General features: G+C 36.9%; 1 protein-coding gene across 1 annotated transcript; it reads right to left on the bottom strand.

The window, feature by feature from the left end:
- Positions 1 to 1132: 1132 nt before the first annotated feature.
- On the bottom strand, positions 1133 to 3249 carry LOC127854553 (uncharacterized). Its single transcript, XM_052389617.1, has 2 exons — positions 3054 to 3249; positions 1133 to 2391 (listed from the first exon to the last, which is right to left on the bottom strand). The coding sequence occupies exons 1-2, from the start codon at positions 3247 to 3249 to the stop codon at positions 1133 to 1135; spliced, it is 1455 nt and encodes a 484-aa protein (XP_052245577.1).
- Positions 3250 to 25230: the final 21981 nt, after the last annotated feature.

Genomic DNA, 25230 nt, shown 5'->3' on the forward strand with positions numbered 1-25230 from the left:
GTACAATCTGAGTTGTTTAACAAGCGGTAAACGGGTACTGTTTGATTGAAGATTTTCTACTTCATCTTGAAAGTTGATTGTTTGACACGATCTCAGCCATTTAACTTCTGCCTCTTTTAGTTCTGTTGCTGACAAGCTGTTGGTTAGTCTTTCATCTCTTGGTCTTCTGCAGTTGCGGATGAAACTGTGTACATAAGCGGTGACGCGAAGTAATTTCAGGTAAGTACTGTACTCTTCTATGTTGATAGCTCTATGAACGCCCGTGATCTCCGTGCAATTTAACGTTACCACATTTGTCGTCTGCTAAGAACTCGTGTCTTTACTTTCGGATGTCTTCTGCAGAATTGACTGGTGGTATATCCAAGTAGGCCATTCTTCTGAGTGAGGTAACCATGTCGGACCGGCGTTCCATAACTGGTTGTCAAGGTAGGTATCTGCTGAAATACCACGTGTCAGTAAATCTGCTGGGCTTTCATGGGTGGGGCAATACCTCCATGGTGATTGATCTGTAAGCTGGTGGATTTCGTCTACTCGGTTTTGGACAAAGCGTTTCAATGATTTGGATGTAGTTAGCCAGTGGAGTACAATTTGGCTGTCTGACCAAAATGTCACTTTCTGTGGGGGTATGGACTTTTGTAGGTGGGATGAAAGTCTGGCTCCAATCAATGCTGCCATCAGTTCAAGTTGGGATAGAGTTAATGTCTTTAGTGGCGCTACTCTATTCTTTGCCATTACCAGTCTAGATTGTGATTGGTCGCAAATGTAGGCTGCTGCTCCGTAGGATTTAACGCTTGCATCTACAAATATATGAAGACTGGTTTCACTTTTCACTGAGGGTAAGAATTGTCGGGAAAAGTTCACATCTGTAGCTCTGTTGAGGGATTTAGCTAGCTGGTTCCAGGTCTCGCATATATGATCGGGTAAAGCGGTATTCCAGTCATATTTGGCTTTCCATAGTTCTTTAAGTAGGATGTTTGCACTGACGGACACGGGGCTAAGTAGACCAAGGGGGTCATAGATCTGGGATGAGTATTTTAGAATGGTTCTGTTCGAAACGACATCTAGGATTGGGATGTTTCTTTCTGCAAATGACATTTCATCCTTGACCGGGTTCCATCTCATTCCAAGTATCTTAAATAACTTCGTCCGTATCTAGCACATTCTCTTTTTGTGCACGGGATCTAAGTGTTTCATTGTTGGAGGTCCATGAACGGAGGTTCATACATGCGCTGGACATCAAAAGTCGGGACTCTGTGAAGTAGGTTAGTAGATCTGACTCTTTCTCGAAGCTTGAAAGTATATTGTCCACGTATATATCTTTCTCGATGACCTTGGCTGCGGACACGTGCTTGTTTATTTCAATATGTTTCAAAATGGTCGCACTAAGCATGAATGGCGAGCAGGTGGCACCAAATAACACGGACTTGAAACGGATAGTTTGTAATGGGCTGTTGGGATTAGAAGTATCGCTTGTCCATAGAAATCTGGTAGAGTCTCGGTCTTCTTCATTTATTCCGACATGAAGGAAGGCTTTCTCAATGTCTGTTGCGATAGCGTAACCATGGAGACGGAATTTCACTAGTATGGTGGTAAGGTCATTCAACATGGGTGGGGTCGACTCTAAACAATCATGCAAGCATGGGAACTGGGTAGATGTGCGGCAGCTGCAATCATATACTATCCGAATGGGCGTGGTCGCTGAATCCTTTTTCACTGGGTGGTGGGGAATGTAGTGGAGTTGTCCTGTGAGTGGGGTATCGTTATCAATTCTCTCAATAAAACCACGTCGTTCCTGTTTAGCAATGATTTCGTCATATTTCTGGAGTAGATGGGACTCTCTACGTAGTCTTCTCAGATTACTCTCGATTCTTGCTTTCACTATGTCGTAGTTACTAGGGAGGGGCGAGTGGTCTAGTTTCCAAGGTAATTTGGCAGTGTACCGTCCGTTCTCGTATTCTATGGATGAAGTCTGGTAATCCTTGAAATAGCGTGTATTGTCTATATTCTCGTCGCTCGGAGAAACTCCCATTCTCTCCAGATTCCAAAAACGTTCGAATACGTCCGTTGTCATAGGCGACGCCATTACATTGAACACGTGATCTGTAGCTCGGTTGTTTTGTGCTTGGAAAGGTCCCGATAACAGGTAGCCGATCTTTGATCTCACAGCGGTGGGTCCATTTCCACGTACTATGTGATCTTCAACGATATCCCAGTAAAAGTCTGCACCTATCAGCATCGAAATTGTAAACATGGAGTTTCCTGTAACTGGATGGGCGAGTTTAAGACCTTTTAGATACGGTAAATCGGACACTGATTGTTGGTATCTCTGGTTGAGGGGCGTTGAAATGGTAGGTACTATTAATACTCGTATCGGGATCTTCTGGTCTCTATCTGTAACAACGTTTACTATAGCCACATCTGTTTGCTGTGCTTTGTTGCTAGTGCTCCCGAACGACGATAAGTATATAGTTTCTGTGCCATGTATAGGGAGTTCAAGTTCCTGTGCCAATTGTTCCGTAATTACCGACTTCTGGGCACCCTCATCGAATAAGATGTTTGTTTCAGTCTGTGCTTTCACAGACGATACGGTTGCTATGGCAGTATTTAACAATACATCCTTGTCTAGAAGGCTCGTGCACGAATGAAGTACGGCTGTTTCCGGCGATGCAGTCTCGGCGTTTTTCGTCTGGTTGTCCTTTTCTCCTGATTTGCAAATTGCCGTATGGTGTTTTCGCAGGCATAATTGGCATCGCTTCCTTGAACCGCATTTAGCTACTTGGTGAGTGCCTAAACAGTTAAAACACAAGTGTTTCTCTTTTACTATTTTCAGACGGGATTCTGCATCTGGGTGGGTTTTACATTCATGGGATTTGTGGTCACTATCACAAAAGGCGCACTTTATCTCGGGTCTGTGTGATGAACTTCCGGTTGAGGGTCTTGGGTAATTGGGAGTGGCGGGATTAGTGGGCGTGGGGTTTTCCTATATTTTGCTCCTGTATGAAATGACGCGGTTGCGCTAAACTCCTCTACTTCCGGTTCGCTACGGATGTTACCTGTTTCTAGGATTCCAATCTCCCTATTGATTGCACGACGCAGATCTTCTAGTAACCAACTGTTATCTCCCTTTTCACGAGCTAACTGCTTCTTAATTTCAACTTGCATCTTATCTATAACAACTGGGACTAGCAAACTGCCGTAAGTGTCTTGACTCTGACCCATAGCTTCTAAACTCCGAATGTAGGTCTCCATTTTATCATGAAAAGTTCTCAAACTGGACACTTTACTGGACGGGGCGGGTAGTTGTAATAGAGCCTGCATGGAAGCGTGTTTGATTTTATGTTGCTGGCCATACCTTTCCTTCAGTAAATCTATAGCACGTGCATAATTTGCGTTAGTCATGGCAAAACCTTCAATTACTCGTGCGGCATTTCCTTCAAGTTGGGAATTGAGATACGTGAATTTACGGACATCGGTCAGATTAGCGTTCATGTGAATGATAGACTCATTAATCTAAAAAGGATTGCCATCGCAATATATCTCCACTAAAACTTGGTAATGCAATTTTAGGTAGCCTGTAAAATTGCGTCGAATTGCTACTGACTGAATGATTAGAATTGTAACTTACAGTTCTGTTGGGAAAGAAAGAAGAAGCGTCTGGGTTCAAACCATTGTTGCTCTGCTGATTACCTGAATTTCTCTGGTCATCTCGTGGTAGGTCGGTAGTATGCGGGGCTGCTCTCTTTTCATGTTGATCTCGGAAAGCTCGTAAGCGACACAGCTGGATATCCAGTTCCGCTGAATACGTGTCTGTTTGAAAAATTTCTTCCTCCAATCCATCTATCTCCGTCTGTGAAAGTATTTTCTCATTCAGTGTCTCTAGAATCGTGACTTTCGCTTCGATAGTTTTGAGAATAGCGTGAAAATCGGTCAATGAATCGTTCTCCTTAGAATGGTCGATTTTCTCCAAATATTTCTTAATGAAACGGCGGTGACCCTCTCTCTGTATCTATATTTTCTGTAGATTCATTTTTTTGTAACGGCACCAATATCGCGATTGTGTGGGATAACAAAGGTACAAAGCGTTGTGTGTTCAGGTTCCTCCTTTGACTTCAGATTCAAATATAAACATGACGTATATAAACAACAACAAATAATATTACGTGACGTCAAGGACGTATTACACTAATGCGCGGCGCGGCAAATAACGTTACGTTACATTCACAACAGGAGTACACCACAGAAACCAATTAGTGTAGTAGTTATACCTTTAACAACAAACTGCCGCAAAACCCCTTAAATATCGACTGATGATGACATGTGGTTATTTATGCATGACTTATTTACAACTGTTGGTTTAAACACTATTTATTTAATTCAATAGAAAGTACATATAAGCAATACAATACAGACATACATATTATTTTCGAACAATACACAAGGCAGGAAAAAAGTTCAGTATTGCTTAATATAAAGGCTGTAGGATACAATTTGACAGAATTGAGAAAAAAACTCGAGGCTTATGCTATGTATCTCTTCTGTCTGTTAGAAGCGCTGCTGTTATGGTGTAAACGACCAAACGTGTAACAACATCTTATAAAAATGACAAAATTTAGAAACATATAGTTCAGTGACTGGTATTTGAATACCGTTTAGAAAGGGAGAAAATATATATGTTGTAATACAAATCATATCACAGGGTAGTATAGATAGCAAAAATGTAATAAGTTGAGAAGGAAAGGGAAGGAAGTGTAAGAGTAGAGTTCGAGTAATAGAACTTGCGATAAGAAAAGAAGTAGTTGCGGGACGGGGCATTGTTAGCAGAAATGGTTTGTTCCTGAGATGGAGTAGGATTAGAATATATGACTATCTCGAATGAAAGACTGAACATGTTTGAAAATTAATGAATTTACTTCGTATGATCCGTCTTTAACACCAAAAAGAAGTAGTTGCAAAGTTATGGGTTGAAAACTGGACAAAAAGGAGAACTCTTTTCACAGTATAAATGGGACAATTGAAGAAGAAATTATATGTATCTTCAATCACACCACATTGACAGTATGGGCTTTGTACAATATTTTTTGCGTACAAATGTTCATTTAAGCTGCTACAATGCATTCGTAAACGTGCATGTAGAATATAAGACTGCCGCTCTCCATCGTAGTAATGCTGGGGAATTATTTTGTATCTTTGTTTAGATTTGCTTTGAAAGCTGAGAGAGAAGGAGCTGTTCTTACAGAATCAGGTAAATTGTTCCATAAGTTTATAGTTGATGGTAGGAAAGATCGCGAAAAAAGTTGTGATTTACATTGAATGCTGCGAATATTGTTAGAATTGCGAAGTGAATAAGCCGAACTTTCTCCAACGCTAGAGGGGATCAGAGTACACAGATAGAGGCTGATATAGAATTATACATTTTATAGAAATTGGTAAGTTTATGTTTTGTTCTCTTATTTTTTAATGGTTCAAGAGCCGTTTCATTATATAGATTCTGCAAAGATGCTTAACGTGTTCCCCCGCTGATTATTCTTGCTGCGCCCTGTTGAATCTTTTCAAGTTCAATTTCATCTTGTGTAGTAATGTTGTCCCAGACTTCATCAGCATATTCGATAATTGGTCTGATAAATGTTGTGTATATCAATAGAAGGGACTTTCTATCGAGCGTAAACTTGAACGTTCGCATTAAATTAATTATCTGCCATGCTTTCTTCTTGGAAGATTCAATGTTGTCGTGCCAGGAACATGAATCAGAAAAATTTAAGCCGAGATGTTTATGAGACGAAACCTCAGTGATTTGGCAGTCGTTGAAAAAAAGAGGGGATGGATTGGGCGGTTGACTTTTCAGCCCAAGAATGGATTTTTGCAAGATCAGAGTTAAGATGGTTAGCTGCATCAATCGGATTGTTGACGATTATATATAGCGCAGTATCGTCTGCAAATAGGCGAATGTGACAGTGAATATCTCGTACAATATCGTTGATGTATATAAAAAGAGGAGGAGCCCTTATATAGACCCTTGAGGAACACCAGCATTTATGGGTAATGGGTCAGATTGGCAGCCGGAGATTACAACACACTGGATCCTCTCTTGTAGGTAGTCATTTAACCAAGATAGAAGATTTCCAGAGATGCCACATAGTCGGAGCTTGTGAATAAGTCCTTCGTGCCATACTCTATCAAATGTCTTAGAAATGTCACAAAATACGGCTCTAACCTCTTTACCTTCGTCAACAGCTTTAATAAAGGTGTGATATACCGATACTTATTGGTTGACAGAGTGGAATCTTTTGGTATGAAACCTGATTGCAATGGGGTTATAAAATCGGTAGCCCTTAAATGGTTAAAAATGTATTTGTGGAGGATTCTCTCCAGACATTTACTTAAAACGCTTAAAAGGGAGATCGGTCTATAATTTCCAACATCACGAGGATCAGACTTTTTGTGAATTGCACACACAATTGCTTCTTTCCAACTCCGAGGGACTCTACCAGTACTGACAACCGTTCGCAATGTTAGTGCCTTTTGGCCCTATTCCTGAAAAATTGTAGAGTTAAATCGAAAACTAAATCAATCGGAAGACTAATTTGAGTTGTATAAAGGACACCTTTCTCAATAAGCAACTTTACTAAAGTATGAAGGCACATTACTCGCAGGATTTCAGAACGAGGCTGAACGTTATGTCATTTTTAAAAGTGCAACGAACCGTCACATCCGTTTTCGAGCTTTTGAACAATCGACGACGAGCACAAGACGGCATGGTCAGAATTAGCGGTAAATTTATTATTCTCATTAAAAAGCGTGTATTTTCTGTTAAAGCACCATATAAGTAATTGTTTTATTTGCTTGTTTACACAAATTTTGACTCCCTCTCCTATAAGCCTTTTTATCCCGGTGTTTTATTTGGTTTGCAATTTTACTAAAATTCTTTTCAAGGAATTATGTGGACCGTTGGTAACCATGTTTTGTGAAATTGCTTGTGATTAGAATTCATGCCACCTTTTCGTTGATGCTAATAATGAACTCTTATTTTTGTACAGATGCAAGTAAATGCTTTAATAAACAAGAGGGGTGGCCCTGGGTCGCTCACCTGAGAACGATTAACGTTAAGCAAGGGTTGTTAACGTTGTTTTGTGAAAAGAAAGGGTTTGTTGCCTCGGCAGATATATATACAAATATATGTGTTAAAAGTAGTTTTGTTTGTGTGTTTATATTTTTAAAATAGACCTGTTGCAACAAAGCTATGTTTTGGATAAAAGTAATATGAGGACAGTTATTTAATCATGTGCATCAGCAAAATAAAACGGAAGTACTTTTTTCACAAATTGTTGTCCAGCTTTGAGATCATGAGATAAGAATCTCAGCATCTTTTGATGTTATAGAGGATGACTAGTTACAACAGCTTTACAACAGCTTTAGATACCGAAAACAACTTTTTTTTATCAATATATTTAGTGTTTGTGAAATAGATTTTGCATTATTAAATACAATATGTTAAATTGTTATCATATATCAAAGTCTGTTATAAAGAAGTATATGAGTATGAGAATATGTACTAGGAATTCATCATTGGTCTTCTTTTATGGTACAAAACATCACCTGACCTATCTCATAGTTACAAATGTGTGCAAATACAGAAGTAAACACACACAAGACATTGCAAAAATTATCATATATCAAAACAACTATTTGTAATTTAAATTCACACAAAATCTGTAGCATAAATACATTATTTTTCAAAAACAACTGCCAAAACAACTTTTCTTTTTACCCAAACAATTGATTGTGCTTCTTAAAAGATGCAATATAATATTGTGTTTTTTACTACCAAATTGTTAACATTTGTGACATTATAGTGTTTTTAAACAACTGGAACAATTAAGACTCGCCGTGCAATGATATTTCCAATTAAAACAACAATAAAATCTGTTAAAATCACAAATCTTTAATAATCACACACAAACTACTGACTGGCCTAAATGTGACCTTTCAAATTGTAATCTTATGAATGGTGTCCATCTGAAATCAATCAAATGTCTTAGGAGTGCTCTGTTAATTGGGGCCAATTTCCAAGGATTGTTACACAAATGGCTTTTTAAAAAGTAATCAATCAACACTATTGTACTGAAAGACTGCAAGCACAGGAGGATACGTGAATGGAAGGACATATAACATTTATATGTAACAATTCTGGTTGTTTTATTGGTTTTACCACTATTTTGAATTTCTGCAAAAGATTTAGATAACAATCTGAAGTCGTGGCAATAATTTATTTGAGTAATGCAATAATTATAATTTAATATTTGGGTTCTGTTAATGTGTCTGAATCCATTACCAGAATCATCATTATCATTATCATTATCATCATCATCAACATCATCATCATCATCATCATCATCATCATCATCATCATCATCATCATCATCATCATCATCATCATCATCATTATTGTGCACCAACATCTTCATTATAATGAGAGTGTTAAAATGGTTTTAATATAGTCCTATTAGGAAAACTGCAACATCCCAGGTCATGTTTTTCAACAAACTGTAACCATTTTCGAACTTAGCTGAGCTATCATTAGAACAAATCTTCGGACCGAGTTCCATGAAGATTGGACTATAAATGTGATTTCTAGAGCGTTAACAAGGTTTAACTATATCCATATAAGGAAAAATGCCCCGCCCCCTGTCAGCCATGTTTTTCAACGGACTGGAACCATTTTCAAATTCAGCCGAGCTATCATTAGAACAAATTGTCGGGCCAATTCGGAATCATGTATCGATTTATTGAATAAACATATTCCCATTTAAATATGTTTTACGTTACTGTAGCAATGGGTTGTGTCAAGCAGTCTGTTCGCATGCTAAAAAATAGTGATTCTAAATGATAATGACGGAGACGGACCTTGACTTTATGGTTTGAAGTAGTTGTGTATTTGTGCTGCCATAATATCTGAAATTAAACAAAGATAAGCGAAGTGGAAAAAAACATTGTGGGATATTGGATAACAATACATGGCAAAAAACATTTTGTCATTAGATATACTTATTTTTACTTGAAATAAGATTTGAACAAAGATGAAATAAACATTCATATTTGAAATGGGCGACGCCATTTTGTTTTTAAAATGAAATTACAAGGCGTCAGGCTCTAGTGCGCTCGTTAAAATTGAACTTCTATACTGCAGCACAAAGAAAAGCAAACAATCAAAGATAAAATATTTTGAATCTGTAACTGTTATTTGAATTGTTACTTTAAAAAAACGTAACAAGGAAAAGCCTTTTTTTTTAAAGAGAGTGACACACAAGGTGATTTGCAAGATGAAAAAGAGATCAATATCGCATCCGAACTCCAAAGTATACACCAAAAACTTAGCAATAGGCTAACCAAAGACAGCAGTGATCTAAAAGATTAATAAACAAGCGATGTGTTTGTTAAACACTATGTCCCCATATATTTGACCTTTGACCTTGAAGGATGACCTTGACCTTGACCTGTTACCACTCAAAATGTGCAGCATTATGAGATACACATGCATACCAAATATGAAGTCTTTATCTTTAATACTGCAAAAGTTATGACAAATGTTAAAGTTTGCACAAACAAACAAACAAATAAACCAACCAACTAACCAACCGCCAGGGCAAAAACAATATGTCCCCCTCTATAGTGGTGGGGGACATAAAAATCTACAGTTAAAAGAAGAAATGATAGGTTCACTCGTCCCTAGAATAGAAAAGGTTTAAAGGGAGTTGTTCGAAAAGGAGCTAGAGAACGGTAAATTAGTTAAAGAAATTGAAAAGTTAGGAAAAACATTAATGAGCAAAACAAAACACGAAAATGAAAGGCTTCAGAAACAAATACAAAGCCAAGGTGAAACCAATGAAAGAAAAATAACACATGAACTGGAACAATATAGTAGGCGCAGCAATAACAAACTAGAAGGAATTCCAGACAAAGACAACATATAAAAACATACCCGATCTAAACCTTACAACGAACGACATTCACATTTCACATAGAGTCGGCATATTTAAGAGAAATAAAGACAGACCCATTGTTCTTTAAATGGTGTCCAGAATGAAAAGGAGCTACATAATGCGTCAAGCAAAGCACCTACGAAAACAGAGTGCCCCAATTTACGTCAACGACTACCTAACTAAATTAAACGCTCATTCATTTGCATGCGTGCGAAAAACACAGACGGGCATAGCGACATCCGCATGGTCCCGTAATGGTATAATACACTATAGGGACGTAAACGGACACATTCACAAAGTGTCATAGGAGCAGTTCCACTACTGGATAAATCTACAGTATATAACATATCCCACGAGAAACTCGAGGACTTTGCACACTAGATTTCAAAGCAATTACTATGAATGCGTATGGTCACGGATAGGAAATTTTTTAAAATGTACAGGTGAATGAATGTAATAATAGCACATGAACCAATATGTAAACTAAAAGTGCATATGTAAATAAATGTAGTGTTATAATGTATTATTTTCTCCCTCACTCCGATCGTCCAAAAATATATTAATTCTTTGCTTACTAGCAAACAAGTGACAACAAACATTACAACAAACACCACATCTAGAAAGCGGTCCGCTTTTATTGTATCCGTTTAACGAACAGGATTTATGTAAGTAGACAAGTACATTAACAGATCATAGTTCTTGCCATTTCTAAACCCAGGAACAAAATATCTTTTTTAATTAAGTAAAATATATTATTTTCACACAAAATGGATAAACTCTACATAAACTCCAAAATAAACATTATTTATTAAACTAGAATGTGTATAAAATGCAACACGACTCGCCCAGGAAAACCCAGAGATAAAAACCCTTTTCGAAGGTCTAAGGAAAAGGCTCTAGAAACCTTTGCCTGTTTGTCAAAATGTCATGTTGCCGAATGTTGGGCCTAACCCATACTAGTAGACTAGAAAAAATACAATGCCATTAACACAACATTTCAACAGCAAAATTCTATATGAAACATGTACATTTAAACGAATTATCTTCTATACTGAAATGAACATATCCATTAACCGAAGCTTAAGATTTCCAACGACCGTGATTGGCTAACAATGTATCATCTGTAATTTTTCCGCTATTAGAAGCAGCGGAGGCTCCCCTATGCTCTGAATTGCTTCTAAAAATATCTCCCTTGTCCTGGTATATGATAAAGGAGAATCGGTGTCGCACATAACATAATTACCTTTATTTTTTCAAATATCTAACTTTTGTAAAAAGATATTAGTTTGAAATAATGTGAGCCCCGCCGCGGCAATATATCTCTTTAACCAAGATACCGAACATAGCCGGTTATCTGTTTGGCAAAGCAACATTATTACCAGATTTTAATTGAGCACATTTGCTATGTTTTATAAAAAATAGAAACATGAGAATCGTGAAAAGATAAAAGTTTCTATTTTAAACTCGACAACTCATCAAATCTGCAAAGAACAAATACCCAAGATACACATCAAACATATCCACAGTTCTTTCTTTTTCATTGGCTTGGCCAAATTTCGCTTGCATCTTTCAAATGTTAATTTCACAGGATTGTTCTTACAAAGATTTTGCTCTAAAAACAATTCATGCTTCCAACTTATGCTGTAAAAATACGCATCTACAATCGCACTCGAAAATTGTTTGTCCACTAATTCACTTAGAAAAACACGTACACATGCTTCTTTTGCCAGCAACGAAATAAAACCATGTTCGCTGCACCGCTTTTGAAATGTGTCAAAGATATAGGTAATACGTTTTGTTTGTTTTCTTGGATTTTGCTGCTCTGGCTATGTCCGATATCGTCTGAGCCGCGTGTCCCAAGCTATGATGTGCACTAAATTCACCAATATCGTTCCATTCACTGCTATGCCAACTTTGCTGAAACAATATACATGTATATATATAACGCCTTTCATCAAATCATTGTTTCATAATACATAAATATGAAGCGAGAACATATCATATTATTAACTTCCTAAACAAACAAAACAAATCGTAATTTCCTCAAATTCTTTTTATTATTATGAGTTTTTCGTTTTGTTTTAAATAACCATATGTTTACTCCGATACATGTTAATGCATAAATGGGCTCACATCAAGTATGCTCATTAAAAACATATTTGCATATCTTAAAACAAATCAATGTGAATCCTCAATAAATACACATCACATCTATGCATACATACACACAAATCTCACGCCCTGAGACAACAGCGTATCATACTTGAACATCTGAATACAGATCACCGTGGATCTGTTCTGAATACACATTACATCTATACATTGATACACATAAATCTCACACTCCGAGACAACAACGTATCATACTTAAACATCTGAATACAGATCACCGTGGATCTGTTCTGAATACACATCACATCTATACATTGATACACACAAATCTCACACTCCGAGACAACCGCGTATCATACTTGAATATCTGAATACAGATCACCGTGGATCTTTTCTGAATACACATCACATCTATACATTGATACACATAAATCTCACACTTTGAGACAACAGCGTATCATACTTGAACATCTGTATACAGATCATCGTGGATCTTTTCTGAATACACCTTACATCTATATATTGTGTTATATATATATATAATAATAATAATAAGAAGAATAATTAGAATAATAACAATAATAATACACGAAATACAATCAATAGAAATGGCGGTATGATGAGCGCGACATTTCACAAATACTCAAATACTAAATAACAAATATCTAAAATACGATAAAAACGTTAAATCCAGATAACATAACAATGACATATGTTAAGTGTTGTATTTACCTGTAGGTTATAAATTAAAGCCTACAAATATGGATAGTATTCAATGTGCAATAAACAACGATCAGCCTTGTTCAATGCTGTGTGAGTTCTGCGGTGCTCGTGCAGAAAATGCGGGAAGATAGGTTACATTCAACTATGTAAGATTCAACTAAAAACCCACATATTCCCTACACTAAATAACCTTAATTTCTTTTACTACTTCTGTACTATCGATCTAATACAATTATACTTACACCCTACGACATATTCCCCCCTCTTTAAAAAATGACGTCCCGACATTTTACAACAATTGTAAGACGAACACGCGCGACATACGCGAATGTGTACGCGCGTTTAAAAGAACAAAACGATGAATGAATAAATCATGCGCAACAAAGTTAATGTCATATACTCAATGACATGTCGCAAACGCATGTATGATTACATAGGCGTATAAACGAAATATAAACATATTTCTATTATAATGTACACTTTAACTAAAAAAAAAATGCACATTACCAGCTACAGTACATTTAAGTTACAAAAGTACATAAAGTAAGAAATTTACACTAAACTTAAATTCACATAACCAGAAACAATACATAAAATAAAACAAACGCACCTTAATACACAAAAGCGATAGACTGTACCAATTTTTTTAACACATATATTGTTTCCTCGTGCATTTTTACACTGTATGTTTACTACTCTTCATATTTCGTATTGTCCGCTTGTTTGCCACATTGGCACACGTCTTTTTCTCGCCGACCTTCGTGGTACCGGATGTATGTCCGATGGAACAACATCGTCGATTCGACTTCCCATTCCACGTCGTTGAGGAATAACATACTTCTTGTTCTTTGGTACGATATCCTCCCCAACCGACTTTGTTGATTTGTCGTTTGGCAGTCCTAGTGTTAACAGGAGGTTGCGATGGAGCCTGCGAACATGTCTTGCTCGTGGATCATCTCTCTGGACTTCATAGACAGGAATGTCCGGTTTAGGATGATCCACAACAAGGTACGGTTCGTTTTCCCATTTGTCACAGATCTTGTGTTTTCCGCGCACGGTGACGTTTCGTACTAGTACAAGATCACCTGGTGCAATTTTCGCTGCGTGTGCCTTTTGGTCGTACAGACGTTTGTTAACCTCTGCTGTCTTAGTAGATGTCTCCTTGGCTTTCTTGTAGGCGTCTATAAGGCGTTCACGAAGTTTTCGTGCATACTCGTTTGTAAACTTCGCATGGATGTCGTCGGTGTTCAAACCAAGTAGAGCATCTATTGCCAGTCTAGGGTGGCGACCAAACATTAGATAGTACGGTGAATAACCAGTACTGTCATGTATTGTTGCATAATATGCATGAACCATTGGTCCAACGTGATCTTTCCAGTTGCTCTTTTTATCTTCATCCAGTGTCCCTAGCATCTTCAACAGGGTTTGGTTGAACCGTTCTACCATGCCATTACCCATAGCATGATATGGGGTAGTACGGAACTGGTTGACACCTCCGAGACGACATAGTTCCGTTATCAAGGTGGACATAAAGTTTGCTCCCTTGTCGCTATGAATTCGCTCCGGAAATCCGTAATTTACAATGAACTTTTCAAACAAAACTCGAGCAGTTGTCCTCGCAGTTTGATTTGTAGTTGGGTATGCTTGGGAATATCTTGTAAAGTGGTCAGTTACAACTAGTATATGTTCGAAACCACCTTTCGACCTTTCAAGACTAAGGTAGTCTATACAAATCAACTCTAGCGGGGCAGACGAGGATATGTTCACAAGAGACGCAGGCTGTGGTGCGGCCTTGCGTCGGATACACCTGGGACAAACAGCCACCTTATCGCGAACAAATGTGTCTATTCCCGGCCAATAAAACCTCTGTTTGAATAGAGACGTGGTTCGATCCCTTTCTTGGTGTCCAAGATCATCATGCAAAGCTTGAAATACCTCGTTTCTTAACGTAGAAGGAAAAACAAGTTGATGGTATTGCTGTCCACAAAGCACACCGTTACGGTACAACACGCCATCCCTAAGTTCCAGCTTATCCCAATCGCGCCGATACTTATCTACCTCAGATATGTTGCCCGAAGCCCGCGTAGCTGACGGCCAAGTGCCTTTCCGAACGTGGTCAATAAGTATGGATATTACGGGATCTTTCACCTGAGCTTGTCTCCAGTCCTTGGAACTCAGTGCGTATGCTAACAAAACATCATTAGGAACTGTTGTACTCGCTTCAGCCTCCACGTCTAATATACTGTCTGGAGCAACGGTGCTGACAACTAATGGCAATGTTTCGACTGTAGCTGTGACTGACGTCGTCAAGGCTTGTATGGTCTGTGGGTCAATCTGCATGCGACTTAAACCATCAGCATCCGCGTTGCTCTTTCCGGGACGATAGCGAGCAGTGAAGTTGTAATTCGCTAAAGCTGCCATCCAACGTTGACCTGTGGCATCGAGTTTTGCAGAGGTGGTAACGTAAGTAAGCGGGTTATTATCCGTGATTACTTCGAAATTTGCACCATATAAATAGTCATGAAATTTCTCAACGACTGCCCATTTCAGTGCTAGAAATTCGAGTTTGTGCGCTGGATAATTTTTCTCCGATGGTTTAAGAGATCTACTAGCATATGCGATGACTCGGTCCTTTCCATCTTGATGCTGGTAAAGAACAGCACCCAAACCTGACCCTGATGCATCAGTGTGTAAGATAAATGGCAATTCATAGTTTGCATATGCCAATATTGGTGGATTTACCAATGTCTCAACCAAAGCGTTGAACGCTTCCTGTTGTGCAGCTTCCCATTTAAATTTTGGTTTCTTTGTACTTTTGTCAGTTTTCTTATTCTTCGTGGGCTGACCAACAAGTAAATTGTTCAGTGGTCGAGCAAATTGTGCAAATCCTTTAATAAAAGGTCTATAGTAACCAACGAAGCCCAAAAACTGTCTGACTTCTTTGACCGTAGAAAGAACTGGCCAGTTGGCGATGGCTTCGACTTTCTTTGGGTCTGCTTGAATCCCATCTGCGGAGACCACGTGACCAAGATAAGTTATCTTAGTCTGGAAGAATTGGCACTTCGAAGGGTTAATTTTAAGGTTGTATGAAGCTAATCTTGAAAAACACTGGTCTAGTCTATTGATATGGGAACTGATATCGGAAGAAAAAATGATGATGTCATCTAAATATATTAGGCAATCACGAAGATTCAAATCACCCATACATCGCTCCATCAGGCGTTGAAATGTTGCAGGGGCATTACACAACCCGAAAGAAAGCCTGTTGCATTGAAAAAATCCTAGCCCGCCACACTGAAATGCTGTCTTCTCTTTGTCCGACTCTTCTAACTCTACTTGCCAATACCCGGATTTTAAATCTAATTTAGAGAAATACTTCGATCCGGATAAAAGGTGTAATGTGTCTTCGACCCTCGTTAAAGCGTAACTGTCTTTCTTTGTTCGTTGATTAAGACGCCGAAAGTCTATGCAAAATCGTATGCTGCCATCTTTCTTCCTCACTATCACACAGTTTGAAGACCACGGAGATGTTGACTCACTAATTGCACCGGCTTCTAACATATCTTTCAGATGTTCTCTAACTTCATTAAAGAGTGCTGGTGGGATTCTTCTGTACGGCTCCTTGAATGGTCCTTCATTGAGAAGTTGTATCTTATGTTTAACGGCTTGAGTGTGACCCATATCTAAACTGGATTTCGGAAATATAGCATCCCATTTTTCAATCAAGTTGTAAACGTGGGTCTTTTGTTCTTCTGTTAATTCGGAGTCATCAAGGTCTACTTTATAGTTCTGTTCTAAATGTTCATTTGTTCTTTTGTTTTCTCTTTCAGATGCTTTGACATGATTTATAGTGGCATTCAGCGGTTGGAATATAGGTGCTTCACGCAGTACTTTTACCTCATTCAACTGACATAAAGTCTGTTTGGCTTTTATTTTAATCGGTCTAGCTGTCACGTTGCATATGCGTACAGGTATCCGAGCTGTCTTTCTAATTGTGTCGATACGTACAACTCTTGGGCATATGATGGCGCTGTGGCATTGTATGTCTTCTATTGGCTCGGTTACAGCTTCATTCATAATGCCTTGTTTTCTGTAAAAGCCGGTCACGGTTCTGCTTTCACCAGGATGTAATGTTATAGGCTTAGTAGCGGTAACTATTCCAATATCTGCATTAACAGACATAAATCCAGCTGCCCATACATCATTTATTGTTGAACTGTCAGCATTACATTTTAATTCTCTTAATACATTTTTGCCGAGCAAAACATGAGCAGTACCATAATATTCTTTCACTGGAACTATAAGCAAAATAGTATTGGCTATACAATTCTGGCTTTGGTGACATGCCTTCATAATATACTTCAGTGATGGTGCTTACTTGTGACCCGCTATCAAGCAGTGCTGTAGTATGTATTCCATTCAATTTGATTTGATCTAAGTTGGCATCACCAATCATGCGTTGTAATATTTCTTTATTTGTCCATGTTTCAGGGTTTATTGTTCTTTTCTCGTTTCCACTCTCATCCAACTCTGCAATAAGAGCTTCATCTAGTTTAAATGTGTCTTGTGTTTGTCATTATTTTGGCAACCTGTCTCTGGGTTACTACTCATTTGTTCATAGGTTTGATTCCCACGGAAAAATCTATTGTTTCGTGGGCGGTATCCACCTCGGCCCCTAAATGTTGAATTGTTCCTAAAGCCTCTATATAACTGACCTCTGTTGTAACATCTATTTCCGGTTTCTGCTACCATGGGTGGCCTTTGTCGTTCTTCTGACAAGCTGTTTAGTTTTTCTTCCATTGACTTAATTCGTTCTTTTAATTCATCCAACAATTTTATATGAGGGTCGAATTGTTGAACATGAATTTGTTTCTTGATTTCTGGTTCTTTGTTCACCTTCATCTCTAGTTCTTCTCTTCTCACTTTTCTTTTCAGTTCTTCAAATGTTATTGATGATTCAAAAAACAATCGCGTCGCATTTTTCAATTCAACATTTCTGAGATGTTTCCAGAATCGTGTTTTCAACATTCTTTCTTTACTGCATGTCTGGATTTCCCCTCTGTTTATGGCTTTCTGAATTATTTCTTAAAGTCGGATGCCCCATGCCGAGATGTCTTCGTCTTTTTCCTGCTGTGCGTTGTAATATTCTTCCATTAGTTTTTCTCCACTTTTAATATCTCCATAATTGCTTTCTAAGGTTTGTAAGATTTCTTCGCTAGTTGCTGTGGGTCTAAGTGTTGTCAATACTTTCCTAGGTTTTCCACTTATGGCATTTCGTATCGCTTGTCTTAATATTTCCTTATGATAAATGTTCGACTCGAGGATACTTTTAATTTCAACTTTCCAATCGTTAAATTAGTTTGGGTCAGAAAATTTTGGAATATTCGGTTTGATCATAAACGTTTTGTGATTATTGTCTACTGAATCCTTTGCTTCCTCTTTATTGACGTGATGGTATTGTTTTCTAGTAGGTTGATTATCAAATTGACTTATGATGGTCTCTTTGTCAAACAAACTTTGTTCTAATTCTGATCTCTGTTTCATTAGAGTCTGTATTCTCTTCCTTTCTTCTCTCAATCTCTCTTCATTATCAAATTGACTTATTATGGTCTCTTTGTCAAACAAACTTTGTTCTAATTCTGATCTCTGTTTCCTTAGAGTTTGTATTCTCTTGCTTTCTTCTCTCAATCTTTCGTTTTCCTTCATTTCTTTTAATTGAGTCTTCATCTGAATAGTTTTGACCATTTCCATCTCTCAATATTTCATCATTTTAATCTGCTCTTCTAAATTTGCTATATCTTCAAGTTCATAATCACACTGATCCTTGTCCCGAGTACCATAATCATCACGTTCTCTTACTTTCTCTCTCTCCATTTTAATTCTGTCCTCAGAATTAACCTTATTCAGACAATTTTCTTGCAACGCCTTATCGTCTAACCACTTAAGTTCTTTGTCTACAGTATCTTCGCTTGCGTTTGACCACATACTCAATCCTTCAAATCTGTTACTTAATTGATCTAATTTGTCGTATTCATCAACTGTTATAAGTGTGTGTCCTCTATCTGTATTCCGCTCGTATATGTCAAAATCTCTCTGGTATTCGGTTATCCTCTTGCCACTTCTGTATTCATATCCACAAGCTCCCTGTTCATCATCATTTTCAAATTCAATACCAATGTCAGTTTCTCTCATTCTATGTACTCCTAATTCTAACGCTTTCCTTCGTTCCTTAAGTTCTCTTATTTGATCATCATCTTGTTTCTGCCTTAAGTTTTTCCTCTTCTTTAAGTCTATTTAATTCATCCTTGTCATGTCTAGCCTTTCTTCGTATTTCAATTTGTTCAATTCTCTGTCTCTCTAATTCACTAAGCTGTTTCATTTCAATATCTCTATCCCTCTGTTTTATCCATTCAAGTTCTCTTTCATTTGCAATCCTATTAGCTTCATCTCTCACCACTCCTCTCCTTCGAAGTCTCTTTTCCCTATTTGTTATATCACCTTTCATGTTTGGAGAATGACAATTCATAAATATACAGCACAATGATTGCAAATATATTCAAATAGGTACTTCACTTCAAATGAGAGTCACACAACTGTCAATAATCAGCGACTAAACTATCACTATATCATATAAAATATCTCATTGTTCACGCTCTAAACAACATTAAAATTCATAATTCACTTAAAAAAACAACAGTAACAACAACATCACAATGTACATTAATTGTATTAACTTATGAACACGCTTCACGTAAGTATTCTTTCAATTAAACTAGATGTTATTAAACTATGCAAAACTGTTGTAATTAATCGAGTTATTTAAAAGTATTACATCATTTAATTAAATGCTTAAAGCCACAATACTTATTCATTCGAATGCTTAATTTCAATTTGAATAAGCAATTTATTATTTTATTTTTATTTTCAACAAAATAAATAAATGGTATTTAAATTTTAAATAATAATTAATAATTAATTAAATAATTCAAATTATAAGTGTACTTATTGTACAATAAACACAATTAAAAGTGTGTTCCTATAATAAAAACAAATACAAAACACAAATACAATTTGATAAAGCTACTTTAACACAATATCAGTTGTAATACGTCACAGTGCGCAATTTATTTCCGGTAAATCGACTTCCGTTACATCGATATCCGGTTCCAGTTCAAAGTTTAACTGCTGCGCTGACGCGATATTTATAATAACTATCAGTACTAGTCAATAATTATCCAATCATAAACTTAAGCGTGCGCTCTTTACGCTAGCAGCAACGAACCGATATCGATAAACTCGATAAACTCTTCTATCCGCAATATATGTAAAATGTACAGGTTTATACTGTAAACCTTTACAAATTCCGAATTAAATTAACGCACGACCGCGAACGATTCGAATCACGCTACCTTGCAAGGATTTTCTTTAGTCACCTTTATTTTGCAATGAAATTGGTTTAAACTAATTTCATTGAAAAATAACTTTCAACAAAACGGTCACGTTCACCATATACCGCTGCAATCATAAAAAGCACGGGTATATCGAGCTAACTGTTAATAAATAAGGACAGATTGGGGGGTTAACTAATACTGCTAGTGACTAAAGATACAAACTGGCTTTTACTAGCTCTAAATACAGTAATGTGTTTTCATAACTGACAAATCTACATAGCAATCTATTGTTTAAAGGATTAGTTGTCCATGTATAGAAGTGTTTTGCTCAAATGCAGGGGCGTAGGTTAGATTGCATGCAACTTAAATGTTGGTGTTGTGATTCCTAAATGTATTGTTAAAAAAAATGAAATATAAAAAATGGTACAACGAAAATTAAAACGCTCACCACACCACCGTAGAAATGAATCGTCAACAACGAAACACAATGTTCACACACTGTCACAAATACACTTAATGTCAAAACTCCAGCGTAGAATTCTCTGGTCTTGTGATGTAACTGTCAAGAAGAAGGAGGAGGCCTTTTAAACGTTTCGTACCAACGGGTTCCCGAATATCAATGGTACCGTCTAGAAGAACCGGTCTACCAATCTGCACTGCATTCCATTTGGCCAAACATCAGAACACGTTTGGCGCCATTGTCGTCCGACCTAGCTACGCCTATGCGCTCTCGGATAAATAGACAACAAGTCGAGGATCTTTTGTCTGATAGATTTGGATAGGAATAAATCCCTGTAACAAATATGTAAATAATAATAATAATAATAATAATAATAATAATAATAATATATATAATAATAATAATAAGAAGAAGAATTAGAATAATAACAATAACATAACAATGACATATGTTTAGTATTTTATCACACTTTTACAGCGAAATCGGTTGATTAAAGCCCCGTTTATTAAATTTCATCTATAATCAACGGCAAGGCTATAATCAATGGCACGAAATGACGTCATCAACTGCCGAACTGGACTATTTTTTCCCACGCACCTCGTCACCTGTATTTGCCATGTGCATCAATAATAAAAACAATCTCAAATGTTTGTCAATCTTAATGACCTTAAAACAAAGGAAAGTAGCAAAAAACGTGTTTTTTTGGTCATTTATTGTCATTAAAACCTAGTATTAGGTAAATTTAACACTATGCAAATAGGTTCTGTTGTTGTTGCTCCCCTTTGAAGAAGTCAGTTCGAGTTGCTCCCCTTTGATCGTAGAAAACAATCGTCTGGACCAAGAAATCCTGTGTTAATTTACAAGCTGTACTCGGATATGCGTCCATCTGATTTTTCTTCAAAGCATCTTTTCTACCTGGCAATACGCACAAATGACACTGCATCCCGGTGATTCTTGCGTCAACAATTTGGTGTCAACAAGTTAGGTCAGATGCTGAAGGCCATGGCAAAAGACGCCGGCTTTCTCAAGCACAAGAGAATAACGAACCACTCAGTTCGCAAATTCCTGGTCCAAAAACTTCGAAATGCAAACATTCCACCCACTGAAACCATGGCCATAACAGGGCACAAAAATGTCCAGTCCTTAACCAATTATGCCAACATTTCTGTTGAACAGCAGCAAAAGTGTTCATTCTTGCTCAGTCCAGTAAATGTAACAATCCAACAGATTTCTCTTGTTTGCCTTCACGCACCGAAACTATGGCCGAAATGCAGCCTAGACAACCATTGTCTACCGTCGAACAAGTTGATCTTAATGTTTGCCCCACCCAGTCACTTCACCAGCAAATGTCTTTCTCTAGTTCGAACAACTTTGCCTCACAATTCTTTGGTGCCACTTTCAACATTCAAAATGTTAATGTATATAATTAGCTTAAATCCAAGTAATCTTTGTTATTTCGTCACAAAATAACCACATATTATAACAAAGAAGCAAATAGTGTGCACCTCGTGATCGACTCGATAGTTTGATATCGAAAGTGAATTGTGTGTGATGTTAGGCTACGTTGTAAACAAATGTAATTCCTTGTATATAACAACTAAATGTCATATTGATATCATAAAACTTAAAGATTTGCAATTCAATATGATTAAATTTGTAATAAATAACGCTCGACACTTTGTTACAGAACGATATTCTGAATAAAAAAATGATTATTTGATCAGCGGTTATTTTTGGAACGCGGAGTAATACACTGACCTTGGTTACACTACAGTCATTATCAAAGTACGACAAACACTCATGAAAACTTATTTTTGTTTAAATAAAAAAAGTTTACTGAATAAAAAGTGGGATAAATAGAATAATAGGTCAGTGTTGATTATAGATCAGGTTTATCATGCTCGGCACGAAATCGAAAAAGCACTCGCCAAGGCTCGTGCTTTTTGTTTTCTAAGCCTCGCATGATAAACCTGATCTATAATCAACACTAACCTATTATTCTCTATGTATTACCCTGTAGGTTATAAATTAAAGCCTACAAATATGGATAGTATTCAATGTGCAATAAACAACGATCAGCCTTGTTCAATGCTGTGTGAGTTCTGCGGTGCTCGTGCAGAAAAAAGCGGGAAGATAGGTTACATTCAACTATGTTAGATTCAACTAAAAAACCCACATATACCCTACAATAAATAACCTTAATTTCTTTTACTACTTCTGTACTATCGATCTAATACAATTATATTTACACCCTACGACAATTGATACACACAAATCTCACACTCTGAGACAACAGCGTATAATACTTGAACATCTGAATACAGATCGCCGTGGATCTTTTATGAATACACATCACATCTATACATTGATACACATAAATCTCGCACTTTGAGACAACAGCGTATCATACTTGAACATCTTGACACAGAGCACCGTCGATCTTTTCTGAATACACCTTACATCTATACATTGATACACACAAATCTCACACTCTGAGACAACAGCGTATCATACTTAAACATCTGAATACAGATCGCCGTGGATCTTTTCTGAATACACATCACATCTATACATTGATAAACATAAATCTCACACTTTGAGACAACAGCGTATCATTCTTGAACATCTGTATACAGATCATCGTGGATCTTTTCTGAATACACATTACATCTATACATTGATACACACAAATCTCACACTCTGAGACAACAGCGTATCATACTTGAACATCTGAATACAGATCACCGTGGATCTTTTCTCTGAAAACAGTGCGCCTCGGATCCTTTTCTCTGACAACAGATCACCGTGGATCATTTCTGAATACACTTCACATCTATACATTGATACATATACATCTCATACTCAGAGACAACAGGGTATCATATTTGAACATCTGAAAACAGATAACCGTGGATCTTTTCTCCGATTACAGATCACCGTGGATCCTTTCGGAATACACTTCACATCTATATGATGATACATTTAAATTAGTGATGGCATCGAAAACCTATATCGGTATTCGAATATTCGCAAATCCATTCAATCGAATATTCGAATATTCGCATAAAACGGCTGGATTTTTTTAACTTCTATTTCTCAGTTTCGTATCCGGTAGGGATAATAAATATTTATTGACACAGAAAATTGAATATACAATTGTAGTGTTTAGAAATAGAAAGAAAATGTAGCTTAATTGTAAAAACAAACTTTAAAAAAGCCTATTTAGACGAAATATATCAGAAAAGAGTGAAACTTGTTCTGTGTTAACTTCCATTGTTTTGTAAGTTATATCCGTTTGCTGAATACGAGGCTGTTTATTAACGTTGCTATCGAATAAGTGTATCGCTGTCGGCTAATACTATGACCGATACTGTAATCGGGCACAAATAGAAGGAAAACATTATGTCATAGAATGTTATTTTATTTTTAAATTTTAAAGTAACGATAGCATGGACGTGTATCTAAAGAAACATATTAATAAGGCATGCACAGTACACCAACTATTCAAGAACAAATATAAGGAAAAACAAAATGTCATAGAATTTTATTTTTATTTGAAATTTTAAAATAACGATATCATGTACGTTTATAAAAAGAAACATTTTAATGTCTTTTAAAACTGTGATCACAGAAACTAAATTATTATTCGCCAGTCAATTGAAGCCCTTTATTGTCACCTAATTGAAAAAAAGAGTATTTGTTTGTTAATAAATGTTCGTTTTGGGATATTATTTTAACAAAACCAAATAAGAAAATGTTATTTATTATTATTATTATTATTATTATTATTATTATTATAGTCAGTCAGTCAGTCAGTCAGTCAGTCAGTCAGTCAGTCAGTCAGTCAGTCAGTCAGTCAGTCAGTCAGTCAGTCAGTCAGTCAGTCAGTCAGTCAGTCAGTCAGTCAGTCAGTCAGTCAGTCAGTCAGTCAGTCAGTCAGTCAGTCAGTCAGTCAGTCAGTCAGTCAGTCAGTCAGTCAGTCAGTCAGTCAGTCAGTCAGTCAGTCAGTCAGTCAGTCAGACAGTCAGACAGTCAGTCAGTCAGTCAGTCTGTCAGTCAGTCAGTCAGTCAGCCAGTCAGTCAGTCAGCCAGCCAGCCAGCCAGCCAGCCAGCCAGCCAGTCAGTCCTCTGGGTCATAAAGAAGTGTTTGGGTGTGTTGATTGCATGTATTCATTAAACGAAACCATTCAACCATTCAGTTCATTTTACAGTATGTTGTATTTCGCCTCTAGATATGATGTGTTAATCAGCGTTAATATGTTTTCCATATTCACATGTATTGCGTTCTGCTTGGGGACGTTTTGAGATCGTATCGCAGAAAATCACGTTTACGAAATTTATAATAAAACAACGATATCATGTACGTTTATAAAAAAAAACATTTTAATGTCTTTAAAAACTGTGATCACAGAAACTAAATTATAATTCGCCAGTCAATTGAAGCCCTTAATTGGCACCTAATTGAAAAAAAAGTATTTGTTTGTTAATAAATGTTCATTTTGGGATATAATTTTAACAAGACAAAATAAGAAATTATTATTTATTATTATTATTATTATTATTATTA

This window comes from Dreissena polymorpha, chromosome 13 (genome assembly GCF_020536995.1).
Source record: "Dreissena polymorpha isolate Duluth1 chromosome 13, UMN_Dpol_1.0, whole genome shotgun sequence".
NCBI lineage: Eukaryota > Metazoa > Mollusca > Bivalvia > Myida > Dreissenidae > Dreissena > Dreissena polymorpha.

Excerpts from the sequence above, each read along its gene's own strand:
- LOC127854553 (XM_052389617.1), bottom strand. The coding sequence starts at position 3,249 with ATGGAGACCTACATTCGGAGTTTAGAAGCTATGGGTCAGAGTCAAGAC. Across the intron at positions 2,392-3,053 it reads GATTGGAATCCTAGAAACAG|ATAGAGACCAGAAGATCCCG; the intron begins GTAACATCCGTA and ends ACGTTGTTACAG.